The sequence below is a fragment of the Esox lucius genome, chromosome 14, assembly GCF_011004845.1.
Source record: "Esox lucius isolate fEsoLuc1 chromosome 14, fEsoLuc1.pri, whole genome shotgun sequence".
Taxonomy (NCBI): Eukaryota; Metazoa; Chordata; class Actinopteri; order Esociformes; family Esocidae; genus Esox; species Esox lucius.
The window spans coordinates 13,266,450-13,292,398 of NC_047582.1; the positions used below are offsets into that span (position 1 = coordinate 13,266,450).

Here is a 25,949-nt window from a genome sequence, read left to right on the forward strand (position 1 = left end):
TTGGCCACAGCCTTGTACTACCTGGAGCTCGTTTTTCTGAAAATCTTAGAATAAAAAACTATTTATGTCAATCTTCCTGATTCCTTTTAAATAGAGCAGATGACAAATATAATCTTTGACAGATCAATTGCTTAGCTTCTCTCTGATCCTTTGGGTGAAGTAGATAGTGTTCCAGAGGGCTAGACCAGGGCTTTTTCTCTGGCTTGTCTGTCTGTTGATGGTATTGTGGGTAGGTGGAGGAAAGAAACAGTACTGGGGTCATTTTCATTTCCTTGACAGATGTTTTGACCCTTTTCTCCTTCTCATCCTCACTGGCATTGGTCAGATGGGCGTGGGGGAGGGCGTGAAGGCGGAGGAGCTCTGCACAAGGGTGGAGCCTGAGGGGATGGCGGGAGAGAGCCAGTTGGGGAGGGGGGTGCGGCTGGACAAAAGGGTGGAGGGGTGGGCGGGGCCACAGGGGAGGATGAAGTTGGAGAAGACGGGGGCAAGGCCCGGTTTGGAGGAGGGGTGTATGGGGGAGGAGTGGTGCAGGACGGAGGGGGCGTGGACGGCAGGGGTGGAAGTGTGGAGGTGGGGGTGGGTGGCATGTGGGAGAGGGTGCCCCGTGAGGAGGGGTGGCTGTAGGCATGAGGAAGACTGTAGATGGGCGTGGAGGGCTGGTTGTAGATTGGATAACGAGGAGCTGGGTAGGATTTCACCCGGTTGAAACTTATGCATCTCCCCTGTAAGTCAAGAGAGAGAGAGAATCAACAAGGAGGAGAGGAGAGCAATCATATGCAGTCAGCAGTGATTTGGTGATGCACTGGCATTTATGAACTACCTCTGAAGTATTTAATGAAATCCATTCGAATATGACCAGAACGGAAAATCAAATTCTCTTCATTGTTTTCCTTTCTGAATAATCTAGAGTGCTGACTTCTGGTTATTTATAAAAGTCAAGTCAAGTTGGTCAAAACAATGGTATTTACAGAAGTAGCAATCCCTTTTGGTTTGCGCCGTCCTGATATTCACTGCTGTATCTGTGACCATACTGTATAAAACCCGGTCAACCCAGCCCGACTAGAGTTACGGGAAGGTGGGGATGTGGGAAGCCATCTGCCCTTAATGGCTCCAGCACATTTAAACTCATTCCTTCAGTTTGGAGCAATATCAGAATGTTAGCTTCTTTAGTCTTTAAAATCCAGGATACATTGTGCCTTCCTCACCCGGTCCTGACTGTACAGAAGTTAACTGCTGAAACTCTGAAGTGCTGAAGTCTTTTATTTACTGCCTGGCTGGAAGGGGTTTAAAAGTATTAGGCTGAGCTAAGGATTTAATGAGGAAATTGGCATTGAGGGCAATCAAAAGCGGTTTTAATTAATCTCAGAATTTAATTGGTTTTTAGAATTTCCAACATTCTGTAAGGACTGTTTAAAGAGGTAATGAAAAAAACACTATTTTTCTTTGATGGAAAAACAGTAAAAAAAATAGTTTTGAAAAAACTTTTGGAAGAAAAGTAGTGCAAAAAGAGAAGAGAAAAAAAGATGGTAGGATGAAGCCTTCCCCTCTTCATTTTCCATTCTGTCTGCTTTGCTCCTCAGGCTGTGGTCTTGGCTTCAGACCTTCATCTTTCCGTTGCTTTTCCAGGGATTTTAGATTTCTCTTGAGAATTTGCAGCAAAGAGGGCCTAGGCATTACGTAGTGTGGTTTCAGCCTCCTTCACTGTTAACTCTCACTGCATTCTTTCTGCTTTTCTTGCGTAACAGTATATAATAACCAAGTGCTGGGCCAGTGGACCTTATTAACCCCTGGAAGGGCTCTTAAAGAGAGGCTCCTGTAAGCTATCTGCCCTTTACCTTAGCAGAGCTTGAATCACACTCGGGTGCTCTTGTTAAGCAGTTAAAATGTATTCTGTGACAGTCCATACAGTGCAGTGACAGTACATTTTTATATTGGCGGTTATTCTATGCTATTTGTTTTTGTGCTTTACCTTGTCTCCAGGATAGGGTCTCATCACAGACACCCGATCATATCCTTTTCTTAAAAACACCCAAAGAGCATCCAGCTTGCCCTGAACAAAAGCAGGAACAATAAAGAACAATGTTACATTATATATGACAATATGATGACAAAAATATTGCCTGCCTGTTTGCCTGTCAGCATGCAGGGATGTTGATTTGTCCAACATTATTTGTTTCTTTGTCTTTCTGTCTCTGTATGGTTTGGTGGCTGGATGACACTTTGTCCATGGAAAGCTGTGTGTCTCTGTAGAAGAATAGTCAGGTAGGTACCGATAAATGGGAAGGAATGTATTTTGTTGGGACCGGCACCAGCTTCTCTCTGCTGTGCAGATTTCATTTTCCCGAGGTCAACTCAGTTCATGTCTGGTTCACATTACCACTCATTCAGCTGACTGCAACGTTATGAAACGAACCTTCTGGAAACATTGACACTGCAGCCATGCTCCAACTAACTTGTTTTGATTATTGACTGTTGTTTTGATCATAAATGGTAGCAAGGGTCAATTCTGAATGAATTTATGAATTGATTTATGAATTATATTTTTAACCAGCTCCACCCACAAGTAGCATAATTTGAATTTACTTTAAATTTAGCAAGTAGAATGGAGTTTGTGTTGAATTCATTACTCTAAAATTGCTTAGATCAATATACTGTAGCATTGTTATTTACTCTAATATAATATGAATTGTTTATAATAATTCATAATCCCTTTAATGTTTTTAAATATATGCACATTTCTCATAATGCATTAGATAGATTAACTAGATTAGATAACCATTGTAACGGCATAACATTACATGAGACCGTAAAAGGTTGTTTGAGTTAAGGTGTGTTCACCTACTAGTAAGAATAAGGAAACGTATACATTTTCAAGTAAAACATACTGATGAAATGCCATTTATTTATGCAAAACAAACAAAACGTAAAATACTATTTTTTATTTGTATTATCTTTCATGTCCTTACTGCATTTTTTTGTTTTCAATGTTTTTAATGACCAAATTATAGAGGGAGACAGATTAAGAGAAGACATTTGGAGACAGGTAAGGTCTCAATTACAAGGATGGACAAAGGATGACCACTAGGCCAATGCTCTCCCAGGGGAATATATTTTTCATGAAAGATTTGTCACATGAACAAGACTTGCATGTGTCACATCTCAAACAAATTGATTAAAATTAAATTTTATTGAACTTAATAGTTTAAAGTTTGAAATATAATTCTGAATTGACCACTACCCTGTTCAGTAGAGGGGTTATCAAGTGCAAACTGTGTCTAATACTGTACATATTATGTAATAATAATAGATGCAATTTGCTTTGGGACCGTCACCAACACCCCTCTGCTGTGCAGATTTCATCTTCCAGAGGTCGTCTCAGTTCATGTCTGGTTCACATTACTGCTCATCCAGCTGACTGCAAAGTTTTTAAACTAACTTTCTGGAAACATTGACGCATCTACTGAGTTTTGATGAGTAGCTAGGCCAGAGTAAATTATGAATTGATTGGTGAATTATATTGTAATACCAATTACTTTCTTCCAAAGAAATTTGAGCTGGTAACACCTGCTATTAATTGTAGCAGAAACGTGTATGCTAGGGTTAGGCATATGGAATATCTTCCTATGTGAATCACTGCTGGAGATATTCCACCTCAAATATAGAGTGAACCTGGTCCTCAACAGTCAACTGACACGCCAGCAGCATGTTTCTGTCAATTGAAGCAGTACAGTACAAGCTTGAAACCTTCTTCCTATACCAACTGAAAGATGAGATTCCCACCCCCACCTTCCACTGCTCCACCACAAGGCCACAAAGAGATGACATTTCCATGTTCTCTTTTCTTGGTAACTGGTAGTGATTTTTGGGTGATCATATTTATGCCTGTGGTCATATAAAGCATGTGGTAAATAGATAAAAATATTAAACAATGAATATTCATGTTTTTATGTAATTTTATGTACAGTGGGGAGAACAAGTATTTGATACACTGCCGTTCATGCAGGTTTTCCCACTTACAAAGCATGTAGAGGTCTGTAATTTTTATCATAGGTACACTTCAACTGTGAGAGACAGAATCTAAAACAAAAATCCAGAAAATGACATTGTATGATTTTAAAGTAATTAATTTGCATTTTATTTCATGACATAAGTATTTGATACATCAGAAAAGCAGAACTTAATATTTGGTACAGAAACCTTTGTTTGCAATTACAGAGATCATATGTTTCCTGTAGTTCTTGACCAGGTTTGCAAACGCTGCAGCAGGGATTTTGGCCCACTCCTCCATACAGACCTTCTCCAGATCCTTCAGGATTCGGGGCTGTCGCTGGGCAATACAGACTTTCAGCTCCCTCCAAAGATTTTCCATTGACCAGGTACTGCCGTGTAGTTCTGGGCTGATCCCTCACCTTCCTCATGATCATTGATGCCCCACGAGGTGAGATCTTGCATGGAGCCCCAGACCGAGGTAGATTGACCGTCATCTTGAACTTCTTCCATTTGCTAATAATTGCGCCAACAGTTGTTGCCTTTTTACCAAGCTGCTTGCCTATTGTCCTGTAGCCCATCCCAGCCTTGTGCAGGTCTACAGGTCTATTTTATCCCTGATGTCCTTACACAGCTCTCTGGTCTTGGCCATTGTGGAGAGGTTGGAGTCTGTTTGATTGAGTGTGTGGACAGGTTTCTTTTATACAGATAACGAGTTCAAACAGGTACAGTTAATACAGGTAATGAGTGGAGAACAGGAGGGCTTCTTAAAGAAAAACGAACAGGTCTGTGAGAGCCGGAATACTTACTGGTTGGTAGGTGTTCAAATACTTATGTCATGCAATAAAATGCTAATTAATTATTTAAAAATCATACAATGTGATATTCTGGATTTTTGTTTTAAATTCCGTCTCTCACAGTTGAAGTGTACTTATGATAAAAATGATAAAATGATAAAAATGACAGACATTTACATGCTTTGTAAATAGGAAAACCTGCAAAATCGGCAGTGTATCAAATACTTGTTCTCCCCACTGTATTAATGTTTTAAAATATTACACTTTTTGCCGGACTGCGTAAGCGGAGCCGGCCAAGAACAGCGAATGTCTCTGAGTGAGTGAGCAAGCAAGTGAGCGACCAACAACCCAGCCCTGGTTAAATAGTGTAGTGGTTATAGAAGTGGCCCTGCAAACGATAGGTCCCGTGTTCAAAACTCATCACAGTCCAAACAAATAATGCACTAGGATTTGTTCAGGATGTAGGCTACAATCTTCAGTAGCTATGTTATAGTAAGCTTAAAATAAAACTGTTTACAGTTATACAATATTGTAACTATCGAGGTACGTATCCGTGCATGCTTTTTGGGGTAATATAGGCTTTATCAAAACCCCTTGGGCAGTAAAAGAGTAGGGTTTCCACGATTCTTTCGTCTTTTCATTTGATGAAAAAGTCAGTTATCGTCACCAAAATTGATAGTTATTGTATCAGTGTCATTCACGAATGAAAGAAAAACAAATGTGTTTGTGCCATGAAATGAAATCGCTTTGGCAGTGTAATCTTCAGTCTCACTAGCAATTGCTCAATTCTTATGATTTTTACAAGTAGTAAGTTAGTAAATACTAGTAAGCCTATTAGTGGCTAATAAGCTGTTAAAACGGCAAGTGGCAAAAGCCATAAAGTCCATAGATGCAATTTCTAGTTGAGGTAAACTTAATAAGAAACGTTAGTTTAAAACAATGCTTAATGTTGTGTAGCGAAATATTCAAACTTGGAGTGATGTTAATGCGTGACGAAATGTTGAAATGCTATACCGACATCCAAAAAACATAGCTTTGTGGCGTTGTGATTAAAGGCAGAGCCTTTCACGTCGGAGACCCAGGTTCAAATCCAGTGAGTGAACAACATTTATAATTTTTAATTGGGGGCTGGCTGAAGTAGGCTTGCCTGGTTCCTTTTCTGGTAATTTTATATGAATGTCCCCCAACTCTGTTACACTGGTTCTCATGACCTCAGGGTTCCCCAGTGTGATGTCTACCTTAGAATATTGTAGTACATTTTTTTTATGAAGAACAAAATGAAGAAAATTTGTTTTATTTGCATTATTTAACATTATAACTCATAAGAATTATAATGTCAGAAAGAATAATTTGTACTTCATTGTACTTGTTGCTGAGATTCTGCCAAAACAACCATTATAACACATTTCATTCTACTATATACAAAGACCATTTTACAAGTCAAAATGTCAAGATAGCGCCATTTTGACTTGTACTGCTTTTAAAATGTTTTAAATTTAATTCTACATCCTTTAATTTTAATTGTATTTAAATTCCAATAATTCAAATTAAATTGCAAATATTTTGAGGTGGCATGAGTATAAAGCATCTGATCCTTAGCCAAAAGATTGCTACAGTAGATTGAATCCCAGGGCTGGAAGAAAGGGTCAGTAAACCATTTTTTGCCAGGCTATTGCATTAAATGACAATGTGCTCTCAGTCAAATTTCCTAGTAAAGTAATTACATTACATTGTTTGTTAGTTTTCTGCTCTGCTCAATTTAAAAAAATCGACTTATTATAATTGGGGGTGTTCTCCATAGACTGTATACTATAGTACTTTGATTTCAATAGAAAAATACAGAGAAAATATAGTGAATTTATTTTCTTTTAATGGCATAACTATGTCATTCTTCCGCAGAGGCCTGTACAGTACCTTTATTGGAGAGTACCACGTCTGGGGGCTGATAGGTTTGTGCATTCCATTGTTGAGAGTGCGTGTTGGTGGCATGTCAAATTCCTGCTCTGGCAATGTGACTCGGGCATTCTTAGCTTTCTCCAGTTTGGCCCCCTCCTCAGTGGAACCTCTGTCACCCCACCGGACCTGTACAGGGACATGCAGAGATGTGTCGTGGGGAACAGGACTGTGATCACTAAGGGTGAGGTGTAGTTGGATGGTAGTCTGAGAACCACGGTGGGTGCTGCGTTCTCACCTCCATTCGCTTGATGCCGCCAACACCTCGGCCACCGTAATACGAGGCATCCACTGTGGGCCATCTCTTCTTGGGATACCCGTCCTCGTCCTCGTCCTGACCAGAGAAAAAAAGAGTAACTTCAGATGGATCCCCACGTTTTTTTTGTTTTAGTTTTTTTTATCTCAAATGCCTTTTCTTTTTCTTCAACCAGTTACGAAACCAGTGGTAATGTTCCAAACGAGCTCTGCAGGGGTCAGGTATGATGAATGTGATTTTCTGGTTGAGTCTGACAAAGAATGATTTAGCACAGTGTCCCTGTTTGAAGCTCCAAGCATGTCTGAGAGCCTGACCACGGTAAGTACACTTGTGGCTAAACTAACGTCTTTCGGTGGTACACCAATGTTAAAGGGGTACTTCACCCTGGCGGACCTTAGATGCTGTGTATCATGACAGTGAGATTTTTTTCACATATAATTGGCCAGGAAGAACAATGTTTATTTTTTGCCCACCTAAAAGCTCACGGTATTACATCACTGTGTGTTTGGAAGGGCAAGCAAGATATGAATAATGAATGTAATAACGTTTTGTTTCATTCCACTAAGTCCTTGATTGATAGAACAATTGGATTTGTCCTTCATCAATGTTCCAATCAGATATTTTGCAAAAAGTAAAACTATGTTTCCAAAAAGTGTAAAATATTCAAAGGAAAATAGTACATAGAAAACATATCAAATGTTGAAACAGAAATGTTTCATTGTTTCTTGAAAAATATGCCCTTCTATGAATTTGATGCCGGAACACGATTTAAAAAAAGTTGGGACAAAGGCAACAAAAGACTGGAAATGTTAATTGGCAACAGTTCAGTAACATGATTGGGTATCCCAGAAAGGATGAGTCTTTCAGAAGTAAAGATGGGGGAGGGGTTCCCCACTCTGTGAAAGACTGCATGGGCAAATAGTGCAAACATTTCAGAATAACGTTTCTCAATAGAAAATTTGCAAAGAGTTTGGGGATCTCAATCTATGGGACATAATATCATTAAAAGATTCAGAGAATCTGGAGAAATCTCGGAATACAAGGGACAAGGCCAAAAAGTAGTAGAAATCATTCTGTAGTAGAAATCATTGCATGGGCTCAGGAACTCTTCTGAAAATCATTGTCTGTGAATAAAGTTTGTCACTGTATCCACAAATGCAAGTAAAAACTCTACCATGCAAAGAAGAAACCAGATATATACAAGATCCAGAAGCGCATCTACATTTTCTGGGCTCAAGCTCATTTAAGACGGACTGAGGTGAAACGGAAAACTGTCCTGTGGTCTGACAAACCAAAATGTGATATTATTTTTGGGAATCATGGGCCTCCGGGGAAAAAAAGAGACCATCCGGCTTGTTATCTGTGCGCAGTTCAAAAGCCAACATCCGTGATGGTATGGGTGTGCATTAGTGGTATGGGTGAGTTTCACATCTGTGAAAGCACCGTTAATGCTGAACAATATATACAGGTTCTGGAGCAACATATGCCTCCATCTAATCAATATAATTTTCAGGGAAGGCCTTGCTTATTTGTGCAAAACAATGACAAACCACATTCTGCATGTATTACAGCAGCATGGCTCCATAGCAAAAGGGTCCAGGTGCTAAACTGGTGTGCCTGCAGTCCAGACCTGTCACCCATAGAAAACATTCGGAGCATTATGAAATGGAAAATACAACAAAGGAGACCCTTAACTTTTGAACAACTGAAATCCTATATCAAGCAAGAATGGGAAGACATTTCACTTTGAAAACTACAGCAGTTGATCTCCTCAGTTTCCAAAGAATTACAGAGTTATTAAGAGATGCAACACAGTAATAAACATGACACTGTCCGAAATGTTTTAAAATGTGTTGCTGGCATACATTTCTTTTAAGGCCGGGTGTTTTGTAAAAGCACTTTTTGACAACTGCTGTTGTAAAAATGGCTTTATAAATAAATGTGATTGATTGAAATAAAAAATGGGCATATATCTTTCCAAGAACAACATAAAACTTTTCCATGATATTCTACATTTTTGAGACGCACCTGTAAATAAAGATTAAATTGAAATAACTGTCTTTAGTGCAAAGACAAGACTAAAAGCCAAAATAAAAATCTAGGGGTAATTATGCCACCTATAATTAATAACAAAATGAGTCTATGATCACCTTAATAGACTCATTTTGAATTAGAAGATTCATGTTCAAACAAGATCTAGAAAAACGTATCCACGCTTATATCTCCAGTAGGTTGGACTACTGTAATGAGCTCAGAAAATTGTAGCTCATTCAGAATGCTACTTCTCGAGTTCTATGAAAAACGAACAAAGCTGAACACATAACATCAATTCTTAGGTCTCTGCACTTGCTCCCTGTTATCTCTTAACTACTCATCTGTACCTCACTAAGTGCTTCAGGGCCAAATTATATCACTTAGTATGATCCCGCTAGATGCCTCAGGTCATCTGGGTCTGGTCAATTTTAAATCTAGGCTAAAGTTCTTTGTTCTCGTCTGTCTTTTATGAATCTTTTAATAATCTTTATTATTATTCTCTATCATTTTTTCTAAAGTCAAGCACGTTAAATTGCCCTGTGTATAAACTTGCCTTGCCTTGCCAGTAACCCTTTCAATAATTAACGCTATTACTTCCATCTCTTAAAGGCCAAAATCAACTACTTAATTATTTTGACATTTTGGTTTCTTTTAACAGAAGGCCCAAATAAGACATTTTGCTAAGAGTAAGGTTCTGTGTTTGTGATGCAGCTTGTTCCTTCTCAGTTAGTCTATCAGTATGACACACTTATGGGTACAAGCTTGTCTTAGTCCATGATAATATAAAGAAGTTAGCAATTTCAGTCACAACGGCAAATTATCTCTTCGGTTGCAACCCAGTGTAGGTGTGAATCTGCTTTCTAGGGAGTTGGACTGCTCTTGGGAGGCCATCAATTGGTCTTTGTGCATTGTGATAAAAAAAAAAAGCATTGTCTGAGGTGTCCTTGATGAATGATCCAAATGCACTATTGGGTATGAACAAATCTGCTCACCTGTGACATCAGACTCTCAGGGCATCTATTATTGATTCTTCTGGCTACCCACTGGCCAAAGAAAACATGGTCCATGGATTAATCAGACTTACTGTTAGAAAAAGCTGGTAGTATCTTCTTTATAGGACTTGACCGAAAGTTCTGGTTCTGAAAGTGCTGTGTGCAGCTTCATTTGACGACAGTGTTTAAAGGGTTGGCTGTAGCAAGCTGGGCATCAACCTGCACATTTCTGAGGCCTTGATGTTATGGGTCCCAGCCACCTCATAGTGTTGCAGGGGAAGGAGTGAATAGGTCATTTGAATAGGACTGTATGCCTTTGCGCAAGGCCGTTTCTTTCAGTAGGTTCTGTGGCTGTAATTGTCCCCATAGTGCATCACATGGATTGACCAACTAAGCTGGAACTTTATCTCTATAACTCTAGTTCTCTGAGGTAGGAATAAGGTGTGACACCCTATGGTCCCACGGTTTCTGAATGCCCTGCATTTGCCCTACAAATATCTATATTTCATGAACCAAGTCATGTTGTTGTGATCAATCAATGACGCCGACGGGTGGGGTGGACAACCGTGAACATTGTCCCGGGCCCAGGCCTGGGGGGGCCCCATTTCTTTGGCTTAATTATAATTATTAGTCGTTTCCCTGCGCCTACGGGTCGGGGATAGGTCTCTCACTGTTGTTTGTGCCTACGGGCCGAACGGCAGTGCAGAGTACCCGACCTTCTTGGAGTCTCTGGGAGGGGTGCTGTGAAGTGCTCCGACTGGGGACTCTATTGTTCTACTGGGGGACTTCAACGCCCACGTGGGCAACGACAGTGACACCTGGAGGGGCGTGATTGGGAGGAACGGCCCCCCTGATCTGAACCCGAGTGGTGTTCAGTTATTGGACTTCTGTGCTAGTCACAGTTTGTCCATAACGAACACCATGTTCAAGCATAAGGGTGTCCATCAGTGCACGTGGCACCAGGACACCCTAGGCCGCAGGTCGATGATTGACTTTGTTGTCGTCTCATCTGACCTGCGGCCGTATGTCTTGGACACTCGGGTGAAGAGAGGGGGGGAGCTGTCAACTGATCACCACCTGGTGGTGAGTTGGATCCGATGGCGGGGGAGGAAGCTGGACAGACTCGGCAGGCCCAAGCGTACTGTAAGGGTCTGCTGGGAACGTCTGGCCGAGTCTCCTGTCAGAGAGATCTTTAACTCCCACCTCCGGCAGAGCTTCGACTGGATCCCGAGGGAGGTTGGAGATATTGAGTCCGAGTGGACCATGTTCTCCACCGCCATTGTCGAAGCGGCCGCTCGGAGCTGTGGCCGTAAGGTCTCCGGTGCCTGTCGAGGCGGCAATCCCAGAACCCGGTGGTGGACACCGGAAGTAAGGGATGCCGTCAAGCTGAAGAAGGAGTCCTATCAGGCCTGGTTGGCTTGTGGGACTCCTGAGGCAGCTGACGGGTACCGACAGGCCAAGCGGGCTGCAGCCCGGGTGGTTGTGGAGGCAAAAACTCGGGCCTGGGAGGAGTTCGGTGAGGCCATGGAGAAGGACTATCGGCTGGCCTCGAAGAGATTCTGGCAAACCATCCGGCGCCTCAGGAGAGGGAAACAGTGCCCTACCAACACTGTTTACAGTAGAGGTGGGCAGCTGTTGACCTCAACTGAGGATGTCGTTGGGCGGTGGAAGGAGTACTTCGAGGATCTCCTCAATCCCGCTGTCACTTCTTCCATTGAGGAAGCAGAGGATGAGGGCTCAGAGGTGGACTCGTCCATCACCCGGGCTGAAGTCACTGAGGTGGTCAAGAAACTCCTCGGTGGCAAGGCACCGGGGGTGGATGAGATCCGCCCTGAGTACCTCAAGTCTCTGGATGTTGTGGGGCTGTCTTGGTTGACACGCCTGTGCAACATCGCGTGGCGGTCGGGGACAGTGCCTCTGGGATGGCAGACCGGGGTGGTGGTCCCTCTTTTTAAGAAGGGGGACCGGAGGGTGTGTTCCAACTATAGGGGGATCACACTTCTCAGCCTGCCCGGGAAAGTCTATGCCAGGGTTCTGGAGAGGAGAATACGGCCGATAGTAGAACCTCGGATTCAGGAGGAACAGTGTGGTTTTCGTCCGGGCCGTGGAACACTGGACCAGCTCTATACCCTCTACGGGGTGTTGGAGGGTTCATGGGAGTTTGCCCAACCAATCCACATGTGTTTTGTGGATTTGGAGAAGGCATTCGACTGTGTACCTCGCGGCATCTTGTGGAGGGTGCTTGGGGAATATGGGGTCCTGGGTCCTTTGCTAAGGGCTGTCAGGTCCCTATACAACTGAAGCAGGAGCTTGGTCCGCATTGCCGGCAGTAAGTCAGACTTGTTCCCAGTGCATGTTGGACTCCGGCAGGGCTGCCCTTTGTCACCGGTTCTGTTTGTAATTTTTATGGACAGAATTTCTAGGCGCAGCCAGGGGCCGGAGGGTGTCAGGTTTGGGGACCACACGATTTCGTCTCTGCTCTTTGCAGATGATGTTGTCGTGTTGGCCCCTTCTAACCAGGACCTTCAGCATGCACTGGGACGGTTTGCAGCCGAGTGTGAAGCGGTGGGGATGAAAATCAGTACCTCCAAATCCGAGGCCATGGTCCTCAGTCGGAAAAGGGTGGCTTGCCCACTTCAGGTTGGTGGAGAGTGCCTGCCTCAAGTGGAGGAGTTTAAGTATCTAGGGGTCTTGTTCACGAGTGAGGGAAGGATGGAACGGGAGATTGACAGACGGATCGGTGCAGCTTCTGCAGTAATGCAGTCGATGTATCGGTCTGTCGTGGTGAAGAAAGAGCTGAGCCGCAAGGCGAAGCTCTCGATTTACCAGTCAATCTACGTTCCTACTCTCACCTATGGTCATGAGCTTTGGGTCATGACCGAAAGGACAAGATCCCGGATACAGGCGGCCGAAATGAGTTTTCTCCGCAGGGTGGCTGGGCGATCCCTTAGAGATAGGGTGAGAAGCTCGGTCACCCGGGAGGAGCTCACAGTAGAGCCACTGCTCCTCCACATCGAGAGGGGTCAGCTGAGGTGGCTTGGGCATCTTTTTCGGATGCCTCCGGAACGCCTTCCTGGGAAGGTGTTCCGGTCCCGTCCCACCGGGAGGAGACCCCGGGGAAGACCTAGGACACGCTGGAGGGACTATGTCTCCCGGCTGGCCTGGGAACGCCTCGGTGTCCCCCCGGAAGAGCTAGAGGAAGTGTCTGGGGAGAGGGAAGTCTGGGCATCCCTGCTTAGACTGCTGCCCCCGCGACCCGGCCCCGGATAAGCGGAAGAAGATGGATGGATGGATGGAGAAAAGGCTTCAGTCTTGCCACCCTACCATATAGCCCATTCATATGAAGAATACAGTAGATTGTTGTCACATGTAGCACACAGCCAGTACTTGCCAGAAATTCCTGCAGTTCCTTTAATGTTGCTGTAGACCTCTTGGAAGCCTCCTTGACCAGTTTTCTTCTAGTCTTTTCATAAATTTTGGAGGGACGTCCAGTTCTTGGTGCCATATTTTCTCCACTTGATGATGATTGTCTTCACTGTGTTCCATGGTATATCTAATGCTTTGGAAATTATTTTGTACCCTTCTTCTGACTGATATCTTTCAACAATGTGATCCCTCTGATGCTTTGGAAGCTCTCTGCAGAACATGGCTTTTGCTCTTAGATGTCCTACTAGAACAGCTGAACTTTAAAGTCACTTTAAATGATGGCAGGTGTGTAATGACTTCTATTTAACATGAATTTGAAAGTGATTGGTTAATTCTTAACACAGCCACATTCCCAGTTATAAGAGGGTGTGCACACTTATGCAACCAGGTTATTGTAAGGTTTTCATTTTTCCCCCTCAAAGATTTTAGTTTGTTTTTCAATTGAATTATTCACATTATAGGTCAAATTATTTGTCTTTGTATCATTCTTTTACATCACAAAAAACTGTCATTTTAACTGGGGTGTGTAGACTTTTTATATCCACTGTATATAGCACAAGTATGCCGTAAGGCATATAAGAAACTATAAATGCAGCTAGAGACCAGGACGACAGTCACTTCCTCCCTTGTCTACTACAGCATACACTACCAAAACGGCAAAGCGAAAGAAGACTAAGACTAACTCTCTGTAGCTAGCTAGCGGGAACCCTAAGCTAACGTTAGCCAAGCTAAGAAGAACGTCGTCGAACTCTGAGTTAGCGCTTTTTTGGAACAGGTAATTCCATGTTTAATATTTTTATTCAGAATGTGATTCTCTATTGGGCATTGATGCGGAACCGCTTTCTGGCATTTATTGCAAAATGCTGTAATTTTTATTTTACTAAAAGAATCATACTGCAGCTTACATTTTTTTAAATTTAACAAATACATTTTTCAAACTACAGTACTGTAACTATCTGGCTAAAACTTTGCCACCATGTAACCAAAACTAGGAGCACAGAAATGGAAGGACAAATCTAAAAGAGAACGTCTAAATATGTGCATGTTGTAAGTGAGTAGGTTATGAATTGAAATTGAAAAGATATGCCATAATAAATTACCTGTGTCAAAAACAAAGAGATTTGAATGTGACCTAGTTATTAATTAAAACATTAAACAATAAAACATTTCTGACCTGTTTTTTGGACAGTAATATAATTACTATTTATAAATTTTTTGGCCCATGGTTTGGCTCCTAAACATTAAATTCTGTCCCGGGCCCTGTCATACCTGTCGGCATCCCTGTGATCAATGGCCTCTGATGAACATCTGCTTCTGAAAAAAACTGCTCTAAGCCAATAGTTCACAGAAATTATTTTAATGCTTCCATTAGATACAAGCTCTTTCAGGCATAGACTGCTGGCTGTTATCAGATCATACAGCTGGAAAGTGAGATAAAGAGACAATTAGAGGCTGATTATAGGGTATGCTAGTGACGTTTCAACTCCGCAGGAAGTGCAGGCTTAGAGACAAAGTAGATTATAATAAGAAATGTAAACTTTACTCACTGAGCTTTCCTCCATCACAGGAGGTGGAGGCTCATGAATGATCTGCAAAGATGAAAATTAATCACATACTGAACAAAACCAGATTGCTATTGCACAGGGGTTAAGGAGTTGACTTCTTAAAATAAGACAGTGTCTCTGATGGGGTGCAGGAAGCGGTTTTGTAGGTGAGCAGGTGACAACAAGAGAGATTACCACTGTGCAGCAGAGAGGCCAGAACCACCACAACAGGGCCACAATCAGCAGGAGGAACAGGATCAGCAGAGCAATGGCCAACAACCTCCCATCAGACTGGAGGAGGCAGGGAGGAAATTAGATAAGGACCAGGTGTACTCACACTAAAAGCTTCACTTAAACACAGCTTCTTTGATCTCCTTGGAATGGATAGGGAAAAGTACCTTTATAAAACCAGCCATGCAATTAGATTCACAATATTGCACTTAGCCGCTGGTTGACAGATGTGGCCGTGTAGAGTCGATAGAAGGGTTGGTACTCACACAGCTGACTGTGGTGATTGTGACCGAGCTGGAGATGAAACTCAGGCCATTGTTCATACTGACGTGGAGGGTTGCTGCCCTGAGGGAGGTGAAGGTATGACGAGTGAGGCCCTGTACTGTCTTTGTTCTTTTCTAATCAACACATCTCTGTATTTTACAAGACGCATGCAAAGGCAGCTGTGACAATATGTACTTGAGAGCAACACAATTTATTTTGAGGTTGGAGAACAGATAGTGTATTTATAGCAGCAGGGATGTTAGAGTAAACTGTGACTTACGTCCCCTCCTCCTCCAGTACGGGAGCTGGGCAAAGGAGATAGGTGTCTCTCACCACCAATGGCCTTTTCACTATGGAGTTATTAAAGAGAATGCTTTATGGGTGCTCAACAATAACGTACTGTATGAGAATATATCCAATACGGAATACCATACTGAATACAGTAGATAGAACCCCAGAGGATCATAGAATTAGGAAGAAAATTAAGCAAACAAAATATAGTACAGAAGATGGCTTACAATGGATTACATTATTACATAATTACATTAGCATAATTTCTAAAGAGTTGTAATTCATCAATAGAATTCACCTAAACTGAAATGTACTGAGATAAATTGTGAAAATTCCATGCTTTGTTATTGTCTTTCTGGACCTTCTTAACTTGTGGAAAATGAAGAAACTGAAATCCTTCAGAGTGAATGTGGTTTATTTTTTCTGGCTGAGACAACATGAAGTGTGCACACGGCACAGGAGTTTCACATACATCCAGGGTCGGCCATAGGCACAAGCTACATAGGCGGTTGCTTAGGGTCCATGACTGCTAGGTCCAAACCGTTAGGGGAGAGGGGGCACCCAAAATTATATTTTGCTTTCAGCCCCCAAAACTCTAGGGCCGGCACTGCATACATCTCCATACGTCTGTGAAACCTTAAGTATTAAACCAGCCGAAGCGAAGCAAAGGATTTTTTTTTTTTTGTATGTGTGTGTGTGTGTGTGTGTGTGTTTAGAGTTGGGATAGACTAGAAATCATTAGAATCTAAGAGCAGTGGGCATGCTAACCCCTTCCTGCAGGTGGCCAAGACAAACTGCCCCATTCCCCCTACTACCTCAAGGAGAAATGCCAAAAAATCTGATATAAGTGTAAGAATCAAACTTCTCCCTAAACAGTTTATGGTTTATTATCAGAATATATTATTGCATGTTTCAATGAGGTGCATCCATTGTTTCCCACCTTTCTTACTGTTTCGGTGCCATCAGCTTCATTTTGCCTTGTATTGAGTACCCCTGAAGTACCCCGTCATGAGCATTGTACCAGTGGTTTTCTCAAGTAGACTGTTGGGAACCACTGGCCTTATCCAAGGTAGAGCTCATAACTGCTTTCCTAAATCAACCACAAGTTGGCAACTCACTTCCTGGAGAGCTGCAGGATTGTTACTTAACTAACCTTGAAGACGAGGTGTGTTGAATTTATTGAATCACCGAAATGATTATCTAAGTCGTCTTGTACAGATTTTTAGATTAAATTCAACACACCTTGTCTTATATCCTGCATACCTGGCTTCCCAGAAAGAGTTTGCCTACTGCATTGACCCTATCAGTACCCAGTCAACAACTTATTATGTGCATGTTAGTTTTGGATAAGCAAACAAACCACATCACTCCAATCTAGATCTGTTTGTGCACTTCAGCAGATTGTGTTCCTTGGTGTAATTTGCTGACATTGAGGATCTTCAAAAGCTTGGTGCTACAATTTCAAGTGAGTCATTTTGTGGCCTGATTTTCCCTTGGGCACCTTGAGAGATAGTGCTGCTCTGTATCAGCCCAGTGACATGACAAGATGAAGAACAAAAAAACGAATTGTCAGAAGTGTAAATGAGAACCCTACTGGTGCAGTGATTGATTGAATGTGGATTACTTCAGGGTCTTTCCTACAAGATGTTTAAAATCCTTCTCCTTTGCCATTCTTATAGCAAGAGGACAGTTTGTACCAGTCAATTCACTGTGACATACTGTAGCTGAGCCAAATCTCTTTGTATGATTCCAGTAAACAGGGGTCTGATGGGATTAATTAGAGTTCATGGGCTGTACGTTGCAGGTACCATAAGGTTGACTTACTCAAAGTGACAGTGTCGTTGATGCGGAAGCTACAGAGGACCTTCCCCACCTCGCGGGCATGGGAGAAACCGTTTCCTTTCACTACTACCTGGAAGGACTCTGGTGCAAGATGAAAGAGATCAGATCATCAAATACATCTAATCGTTGGTAAAGAGTCGTCGCACTTTATCATGATTCCACTCAAATAAAAATTTTCTCATGATTCTACTGTGGCCAAGAGTTCAGAGGGCATCAAAATAAAACGTTCCCAACAAAAATATTACATTAGTTTCACTTAAGGCTCGATTTCACAAGGATAAAAGCTCCCCAATAATCCATAACGATTTGTGATTGTTTGTAATTGGCAAATATTCAGGTCAAATGCACACTTGCCTAAGACAACGTGGATGCTGTTTTAACCATATCTATCTAAACCTTGTGCTTTGCTTTATTTACCCGGATTCACTATGTAGCAGCATATGTGACATGAAGCATTTTGTCATGCAGTCAGAGCCCACAATAACAACCCATTCCCACTTTCCAGCAGCATTTAGAAAGCTCATTGACCCCTCACCTCCTGCACATATACTTGAGGGCTCTGCTGCCAGGATCTCAATGCATGATCTCTTCAGGATCTTCACAGAGGGAGAAAAACACAGAAAGGAGGAGGAGAAGGAGGTGTTACAGCACCAACAAGGCTGTGTTACCTAGCATTCATCTGTTGAACACATTTATTACTATGGTAGTCTTCCAACCATGTCAAACGCCTACCTTGCAATAGCAAACAATTGTTGGCATTGTTTCTCTAACTCCTGTGACATGGCTCTCCTTACCGAATCGATGACTCCTTGAAGCGCCTCAAAGCCGTCATTCACAGGGAACACGTGGTCCTTACTGTCTGCTATGGTCCAAAGCTGGAATGTAAGATGTATCATTTAACAGTGTATTAAAACTAATGTCAAAACTAGACAACTTCTAAACCCACGTCTCCTCAGTTCTCAACAAAAACACCAGACTGTGGCTCACCTGAGTTTCATTGAAGTCTTTTACTCCCACACAGTAGACCGAGGCACCCAGCTGACGAGAACGGCTGGCCTGGTTTTTAAAGAAGCATTCAGACATTAAAGCTATTTCATAGTGCAATATAGAGAGAACTTCATTTGTGCTCTCAGACACAAACATTGTTAAAAGGAGTATACATTTTTTTTTTTTTTTGTCTTCTCAGTTTGTGGAACTTATTCTGTTGCTTGTTAGTTAATATCCACCCTGAGATTGGAGGGTTGTTGGTTCGATCCATGGCCGAATTTAACCCTACCTCTGCTTGGCACAGCATTCAGGAAGTGGATTGAGGTAGGACTTGCCACATCCTACTGTACTGTTGGATTGGACAACCCAATAAGCCATTATGATTTGTAGAGATGTGTGTGTCTGTTACATTATTGATGTGAAGAGATTTGCACTCTATGCACTGTGAATTACAGATAAACGTTGCCAATTGGTCATCAGTCATCCATTACTGCAGGTCTATAATTGGAAAAATAATTCTCACCTCTCTCTCTGCCAGATCAAACTGATTCTCCCTCAGCTCACCATCTGTCAAGGCAATGATGACACTGGCCGTACGGAAACCTGTTGGACCAGGACCGATTAGTTAATAAACAAAAGACACAGAATGTACTGTCTAGCTGTCACTGAAGGGAAATATTATAATTCTTGGTAGACTTCAGTAGGAATCATTTGTTTTTAATTTCACTAGTAGCTTTTCATTTGTGCCTCATGACTGGGTGCTTAATAAAATCTGGAGTTCTATCCAACTAATTTATTTTAATGGAAAATAACAAGATATCTACTCACTGTCACCAGCATAATAGATTTGTTCACTGGCCTGGAGAAGCAGATTTTAGAAGAATACTTTATCGATCCATACAAGACAGCATTTTCCTTTGCATTTTAATCATGGATAGTTTCAACTAATTAAAACACGTGCTTATATTTCCGTCAGATTCGTCAAGCTGTTGCTCGGTTACCCTCAGTTGGTGGTCCCCTAACCACGACTCACCCGTTGGAATCCTTTGTGCATGAAAGTGTCTCCCCCGGGGTGCACCATGCGGAGCTCTTCCAGGCCCGCGCGAATCTGCTCCCTGCTCAGATGCATCCCCCGCAAGAGCACACAATACAGGCCGTTAGTACCCACCACGTAAGCGCGTGGCCGCTAACTCTTTATTATATACACAGAGTGAGAAAATGATGTGCACAAAATAATTGGCCCGATGAGGTCATGAGCCGGTCATTAAAAGTCTTGCGTTGTGTATGTCCTGTCTTTATTTATTGTGAGTAAGAGAATAGGCACAGCTGGTCTTGCCTGTCTTCTGTTAGTTTCATCAGGATCCGTCCCTCTGTTGAAAATACAATGAAGGACATCCGAAGCTGAGGACTGGAAATTGGGAGGGTTATTTTTCAGTCGACAGGCAAAATCTCTTTGTTTTGACATCTTGTTCAAATGCTTTTTCGTCCTTGATGGACTAGGCCAGTGTAGATTTCTATGAGCTCTCTGGGATATGTAATGCCATCCAGTAAACACGATACTGTACCTTATGAATTTATGAGCCAGGTGGTCAACAAAGTAATATATCTCATTCCAGTGGTGCTGTACACTCCCTGACCTGAAAGAAAGATTGGATGATTTATTTAATGTGGAATGGTTAAAACCTCCTCAGAGATGTCATGACTCACTAATCCACCAGGGTTGGGCTCAATTAGAAATAACAATTCCAAGTAGCTCTTTAAGCTCTATTTGAGATAATTACAATATGATACTATCTTGTGAGATAAACTTAGTGGCACCGATAACAATTGTTTTACTATATAATTATTCTAAACAATTACACTGGTCTGGAAATATTCAGAGATCTTGCTGTTTCCCATATTGTCCCAATATAAGACGATCGAAAAAGGAAAGTAAACAATCTCATAACAAAGGAAAATACTGTGTTGTTGTGGCTGAATTCCTATTGTTATTCTTTGACACCAACCTTCAACAAACCAATTGCTGCTCCGGTGTTTTAGTTAAGCCTTTTTTTCTCCCAATTTTGTGATGTCTAATAGACCGGGGTCGGGCTGCCCCAAAACATGCCCATCTAAATCTTACTGTTTCATACCATAATGCTTGTTTAGCCAACATGTCAGCAGAACCAGCAAGTTAGAAGCAATGCCAGTAATGTTGTCGACCTCAATTCAGCTTGCAGACTCATAACCCACCACAAAGAGTCGCTATGCAATGAGATTGGTAAAGTCTTTTTTTATTGATATAATGTTTCAATGTCATAAGGGGTTGGCAATTTAGCAAGAAAAAATATTCCTAAATATTATTTTTTTAAAGATGGGAAGTTGTATTTACAACATCTTGGATGATAGAGAAAATAACAGTGTCACTTCACAGATAAAACAACAGAGTATGCCAATATTGTGTATTTTTACCATTTAACTGACAGTTATCTGGTACTGCACACTTCCTCTGGTTTTAGATTCTAACCAGAGACATTGTGGGAAGGCCCTTAATCCTCTTTGATGTTCCACTTTGAACTTGTGCCATATACATTCCATTATTATTGATTTCATCAGATGTCTTCAGAATCACAATGAAAGTCTATCAGAGTAAACTGACCAGACACAGCACACAGTCCTTAGCCCTTATGTGAAAAACAAGCTCAAAAAAGATATTTCTGTGTGTGTGAGAGAGAGAATAATTTTCCTCTAGAAATGCAGTAACACTTTAGGCATATAAACAGGGACCTTATGAAATGGCGAGTAGTTTGGACAGGCTTAACAATTGATATTACTCAGATCATTACAAGTTTGGGTTTCCACTGCTGGTGCATCACAAATCTTGGACAGCATCACTGGATTGTGAGCGGTTCAGAGCTGAGTAATAGGATACATTGGTCATTGACTGATTTGCTGATTTACACTCATAAGTTATTGGCTGATTTGTGCAACAGCAATATGGCTATTGAAAATCAGTTAATATTACATTCATTAAGAAATGATCAAAGAAAATGTGTATTTTGTTCTCTCTTTGACTTTGATTCTCTACTGTCCATCTTTTAGTCTCTGACTCTCTTTACTCCCCTCATTTGTTTTTACAGAATGAGTGTTGTGCTGTGATATGAGTCACAGTCCTGACAGGTATTCTGCAGAGAAAGATAAGGATAAATTCTCTCTGCAATGAATGATGCCTAGGATGTTACAGCTCCAAACGACGTTACGAAGCGCATTAAGTCTGTGTGATATACAATACGCCTGTGAAGACATTGCTCTGAGCCATTAAACTAAGCAAAATATACAACTAAGCAATATACATACTTAGAAAATGTTGTTTTGTCTTTTCCTTACTGTTTTTGTACAAACATGAGATTTCTTTTTTCAGTGTTACGTTTACTTTTCATTTGGTTACTTTTACGCTAGGTGCCACCATATGCATCCCAACAACTTCACTGAACAACAGGTTCAGGAAAGCTGCTTTGTTTAAAGATCACACCTACTAAGCATCTTATATCCACGGTAGGGGATTGCTCACAAGACTGAAGACGAGAACCTAATGAAGCAGGAGAAACTGGATGCCATCTCACATGTGTATTCTAATTTGCTGCCAACACGTCATTCCACTGGAGCTGCCAACAACCGGGAAAGCAATCTTCATTTTTAGTGCATTTTGAGCCAGGGGAAGGGGTACATTACATTATGAAACACACAACAATTACATGCCAGATAGCATCTCCCAGCGTTCCTTAATATGCTCAATGATTAGTCCAATAAATACTCTAAGGCCACTGACGGCACAACACATTTATAGGTGTGTTTTGTTGGCAGTTTTTGTCTCAATCTTCTAATAGAAATGAGTGGAGCCTTGTGAATGGAACCAGGTGCGGAAATCTGAGGAACTACAGTCAATCCCTTCTCTGCTTGTTAGCTGATCTGATTAGAATCCATCTGCTGGTGGAGGCTGGTAGTACATGTACACTGGCCTGTTATACCAATACCTGGTCTCCTCCACCACACACACTCCAGGCAGCCCCTGGAGACAAAGACCATGTTTGGAAGTTGCACTGTCCGGCCTCTGGTTGTGGTTAGTACATCTGCCACAGAAGCCATCAATTCCAGACTATTTTGTGAAATATAATTGCTCAGTGTGTTATTATAATATGTGATTGGTGACTTCCCTATATTAAGACATTTTGCATCGTCCATTAGGTTACATTTGGAGGGACGTTTTTTTGTCATCAGGATCTTTTCAGTTACATTTTCAATGCCCTCCATAGGTTGTTTTACAATGTTCAAATATTCGTCACAGGAGTGGTCCAAAGACACATTCTCTAGGAGACGTGGAATAGTTTCCAGGACATAATTGAGGATCATGTCAAGCCATTATAAAAATTTCCCAGGATTATCAATTACCAACTATCAGGATGTCCAGATATGTTCACATTCCACATCAATCTACTTGCACTGGTACAAATCCTCCATAGCACCATGACAAAACATTAATTGAATGTCCTAAAATTGTTGTTTTTAGATTGTCAAATATTTAAAACCTACAGGGGAGAGTGAATGTTGTGACAACTGGGGACGTCCAGGGAAAAGTACTGTTTGCTGGGTTGATTGAACTAGAACAAAGATCTACTGTGCATATTTCCCATTATGGAAGCTGTGAGAGTATGCATCTCAACATTGTAGGATTCCACTGTTATAATACAGTGAAGTGGGTGGAACTTCCAACTTCCTCCTTCCTGATGACCCTGTTTGACATTACTCCACTGAAGCCGAACGTTCCTCCCCGCCAACCGGGTCACCAGGAAGGAGGAAAGCATAAGTCCCATCCACTTGACTAGATTGAAATGTAGGATCCCTTCAATGGCAATGGCCGTGCTGAAACATCTAAGCCTCTTCACGACTGGAACACAACTTCCATATAAAGCACACTCAGAACCTCAAAAGTATTACGAGACTGGGAGCGTACATGAAGACAGAGAATCACTCACTTGTCCAAAACGAAGTAAAGGTCAAAGCCCCCGTAACAGGAGGACCCCGCCTCCCTCCCGTCGGGGCTCTGCCCTGCAGTGCCAGACACCAGAATGACCATCATGGTACAGATCTCTGCTGCAAGCAAGGCCAGCCTGCAGTGGCACAGAGACATTATTCCAGCTTCAGAAAAAAAAGCTTCAAAAGCAAAAAACGAACACCTTCAGAAAGACCAAAGTCCAAATTCTTCTCTGATTGTTCCGGGGTAGTTCCTCTGTTTCCCAGCACGTCAGGACCTGCAGATCCACACAGCCATGGGACAGCACAGTTAAGATTCCAGGCATGAAATATTCTCTGTCTGGTTCAGAGTCCCATCTCATAAGGAGAAGTCCTGTGTTGGAAGAGGGGGAGTGGAGCTGCTTGGCCTAAATCAGGAATATCTGTTCCAGGGAAGACATTCTCCCTCTCTACACACACACAAAGAGAGAGAGAGAGAGAGAGAGAGAGAGACAGAGAGACAGAGAGAGAGAGTATAAATGTTGTCATTTAGTATTTTTCCTTTCTGACTTTCTTGTGTATTTCTTTCCTTTTCTCTTTTTGCTGTTTTTTCTTCCTCTTCAGCAACAGCGCCACTTAGTGTCAATATCTGGTGTGGCAGCAGTGATAGGGATTATTCTGTAGTCTTTTAAAGTGGTTTTCTTTCCTTTTCATTTTAGCACACAATTCAAAATACTTTATGTAAAGTTTACAATTTGTATAACATGTGACAAATCCTGTCCTGTTACAATTATATATTATGCACTCTTTCATCTTTGTTGTTCACGTTTGAAACAACTGTAGACCGGAACTTTCAGAACTCAGGGGTTAGACCCAAACACAGGAAAATCGTACAAACAATTTTACTGTTTAGGGTAAAGCCAGGGGAGCTCCGGGGCAGGCAGGGGTTCAATACACAGTGTTATGGATTGCAGGACAGGCAGACGATGGGCAGGCTTACGGTAATGGACAGACAGGGGTTCAGAACACAGTGTTATGGATTGGAGGACAGACAGACGATGGGCAGGCTTACGGTAATGGACAGACAGGGGTTCAGAACACAGTGTTATGGATTGCAGGACAGACAGACGATGGGCAGGCTCACCATCATGGACAGACAGGGGTTCAGAACACAGTGTTATGGATTGGAGGACAGACAGACGATGGGCAGGCTTACGGTCATGGACAGACAGGGGTTCAGAACACAGTGTTATGGATTGGAGGACAGACAGACGATGGGCAGGCTTACGGTCATGGACAGACAGGGGTTCAGAACACAGTGTTATGGATTGGAGGACAGACAGACGATGGGCAGGCTCACCATCATGGACAGACAGGGGTTCAGAACACAGTGTTATGGATTGCAGGACAGGCAGACGATGGGCAGGCTCACCATCATGGACAGACAGGGGTTCAGAACACAGTGTTATGGATTGGAGGACAGACAGACGATGGGCAGGCTTACGGTCATGGACAGACAGGGGTTCAGAACACAGTGTTATGGATTGGAGGACAGGCAGACGATGGGCAGGCTCACCATCATGGACAGACAGGGGTTCAGAACACTGGAGGTCTAGGAACAGTTACATGGAGTAAACTGTAGACAAGAAAAACATGAGGTCCCTTGCCACGAGACACAAGATAAACTGGCACAAGCTCAAGGGAAGGGCACAGGTTAAATACACCAGGGATGATGGGGAGATGAGAGACACCTGGTGGGGGTGGAACAGAAAGACAACACAGGTAGAAGGGATCAGGCTGTGACAGGAACTAGCTTGTCAGTAACAGCAGTACCATTTAAAATGGTGCAATCAATGGACAATAGTTACTTTTGTTGCTATAGTCTGGTTAAATTCAATGTTTTTCAATTGTTCATTGTTAATTATATCAATTGATTTACCTCTCTATGATAATCGTGTTGATGATTTAATTTCCTTATTTTTGCAATTTATTTGGCTGGGAGTCTATTTATTTAAATGCGTCCAAGTCAATAATCATAGATTGAATCACCCTCATGTAGATCTGCCATGGATGCCAGGATGGTTGTTCTATTACACTGAACAAAATTATAAATTATATTATCATGAGCTGAACTCAAAGATCCTAGACTTTCTCTACATACACAAAAGGCCTATTTCTCTCAAATATTGTTCACAAATTTGTCTAAATATGTGTTATTGGGCACTTCTTTTTTGCCAAGATAATCCATCCACCTCACAGGTGTGGCATATCAAGATGCTGATTAGACAGAATGATTATTGCACAGGTGAGCCTTAGGCTGGCCACAATAAAAGGGCACTCAAAAATGTGCAGTTTC

The 25,949-nt window shown here is 42.1% G+C and overlaps 1 protein-coding gene across 1 annotated transcript; it reads right to left on the reverse strand.

Moving 5' to 3' along the window:
* Window positions 1-24,050, reverse strand: antxr1b (ANTXR cell adhesion molecule 1b). Its single transcript, XM_013137083.4, has 18 exons — window positions 23,617-24,050; window positions 20,170-20,241; window positions 19,941-20,012; window positions 19,638-19,719; window positions 19,433-19,463; window positions 19,128-19,207; window positions 18,605-18,673; window positions 18,412-18,492; window positions 18,153-18,213; window positions 17,600-17,698; window positions 15,765-15,834; window positions 15,487-15,565; window positions 15,185-15,280; window positions 14,993-15,034; window positions 6,976-7,071; window positions 6,699-6,866; window positions 1,970-2,050; window positions 1-722 (listed from the first exon to the last, which is right to left on the reverse strand). Exons 1-18 carry the CDS (start codon window positions 23,769-23,771, stop codon window positions 309-311), a joined length of 1,848 nt encoding a protein of 615 aa, XP_012992537.2. The 5' UTR covers window positions 23,772-24,050; the 3' UTR covers window positions 1-308.
* Between the last annotated feature and the right edge of the window lie 1,899 nt (window positions 24,051-25,949).

Excerpts from the sequence above, each read along its gene's own strand:
- antxr1b (XM_013137083.4), bottom strand. The coding sequence starts at position 23,771 with ATGTCTCTGTGCCACTGCAGGCTGGCCTTGCTTGCAGCAGAGATCTGT. Across the intron at positions 19,464-19,637 it reads TGCACAAAGGATTCCAACGG|GCCAGTGAACAAATCTATTA; the intron begins GTGAGTCGTGGT and ends CTGCTTCTCCAG. Across the intron at positions 15,035-15,184 it reads GGCCTCTCTGCTGCACAGTG|ATCATTCATGAGCCTCCACC; the intron begins GTAATCTCTCTT and ends TCATCTTTGCAG.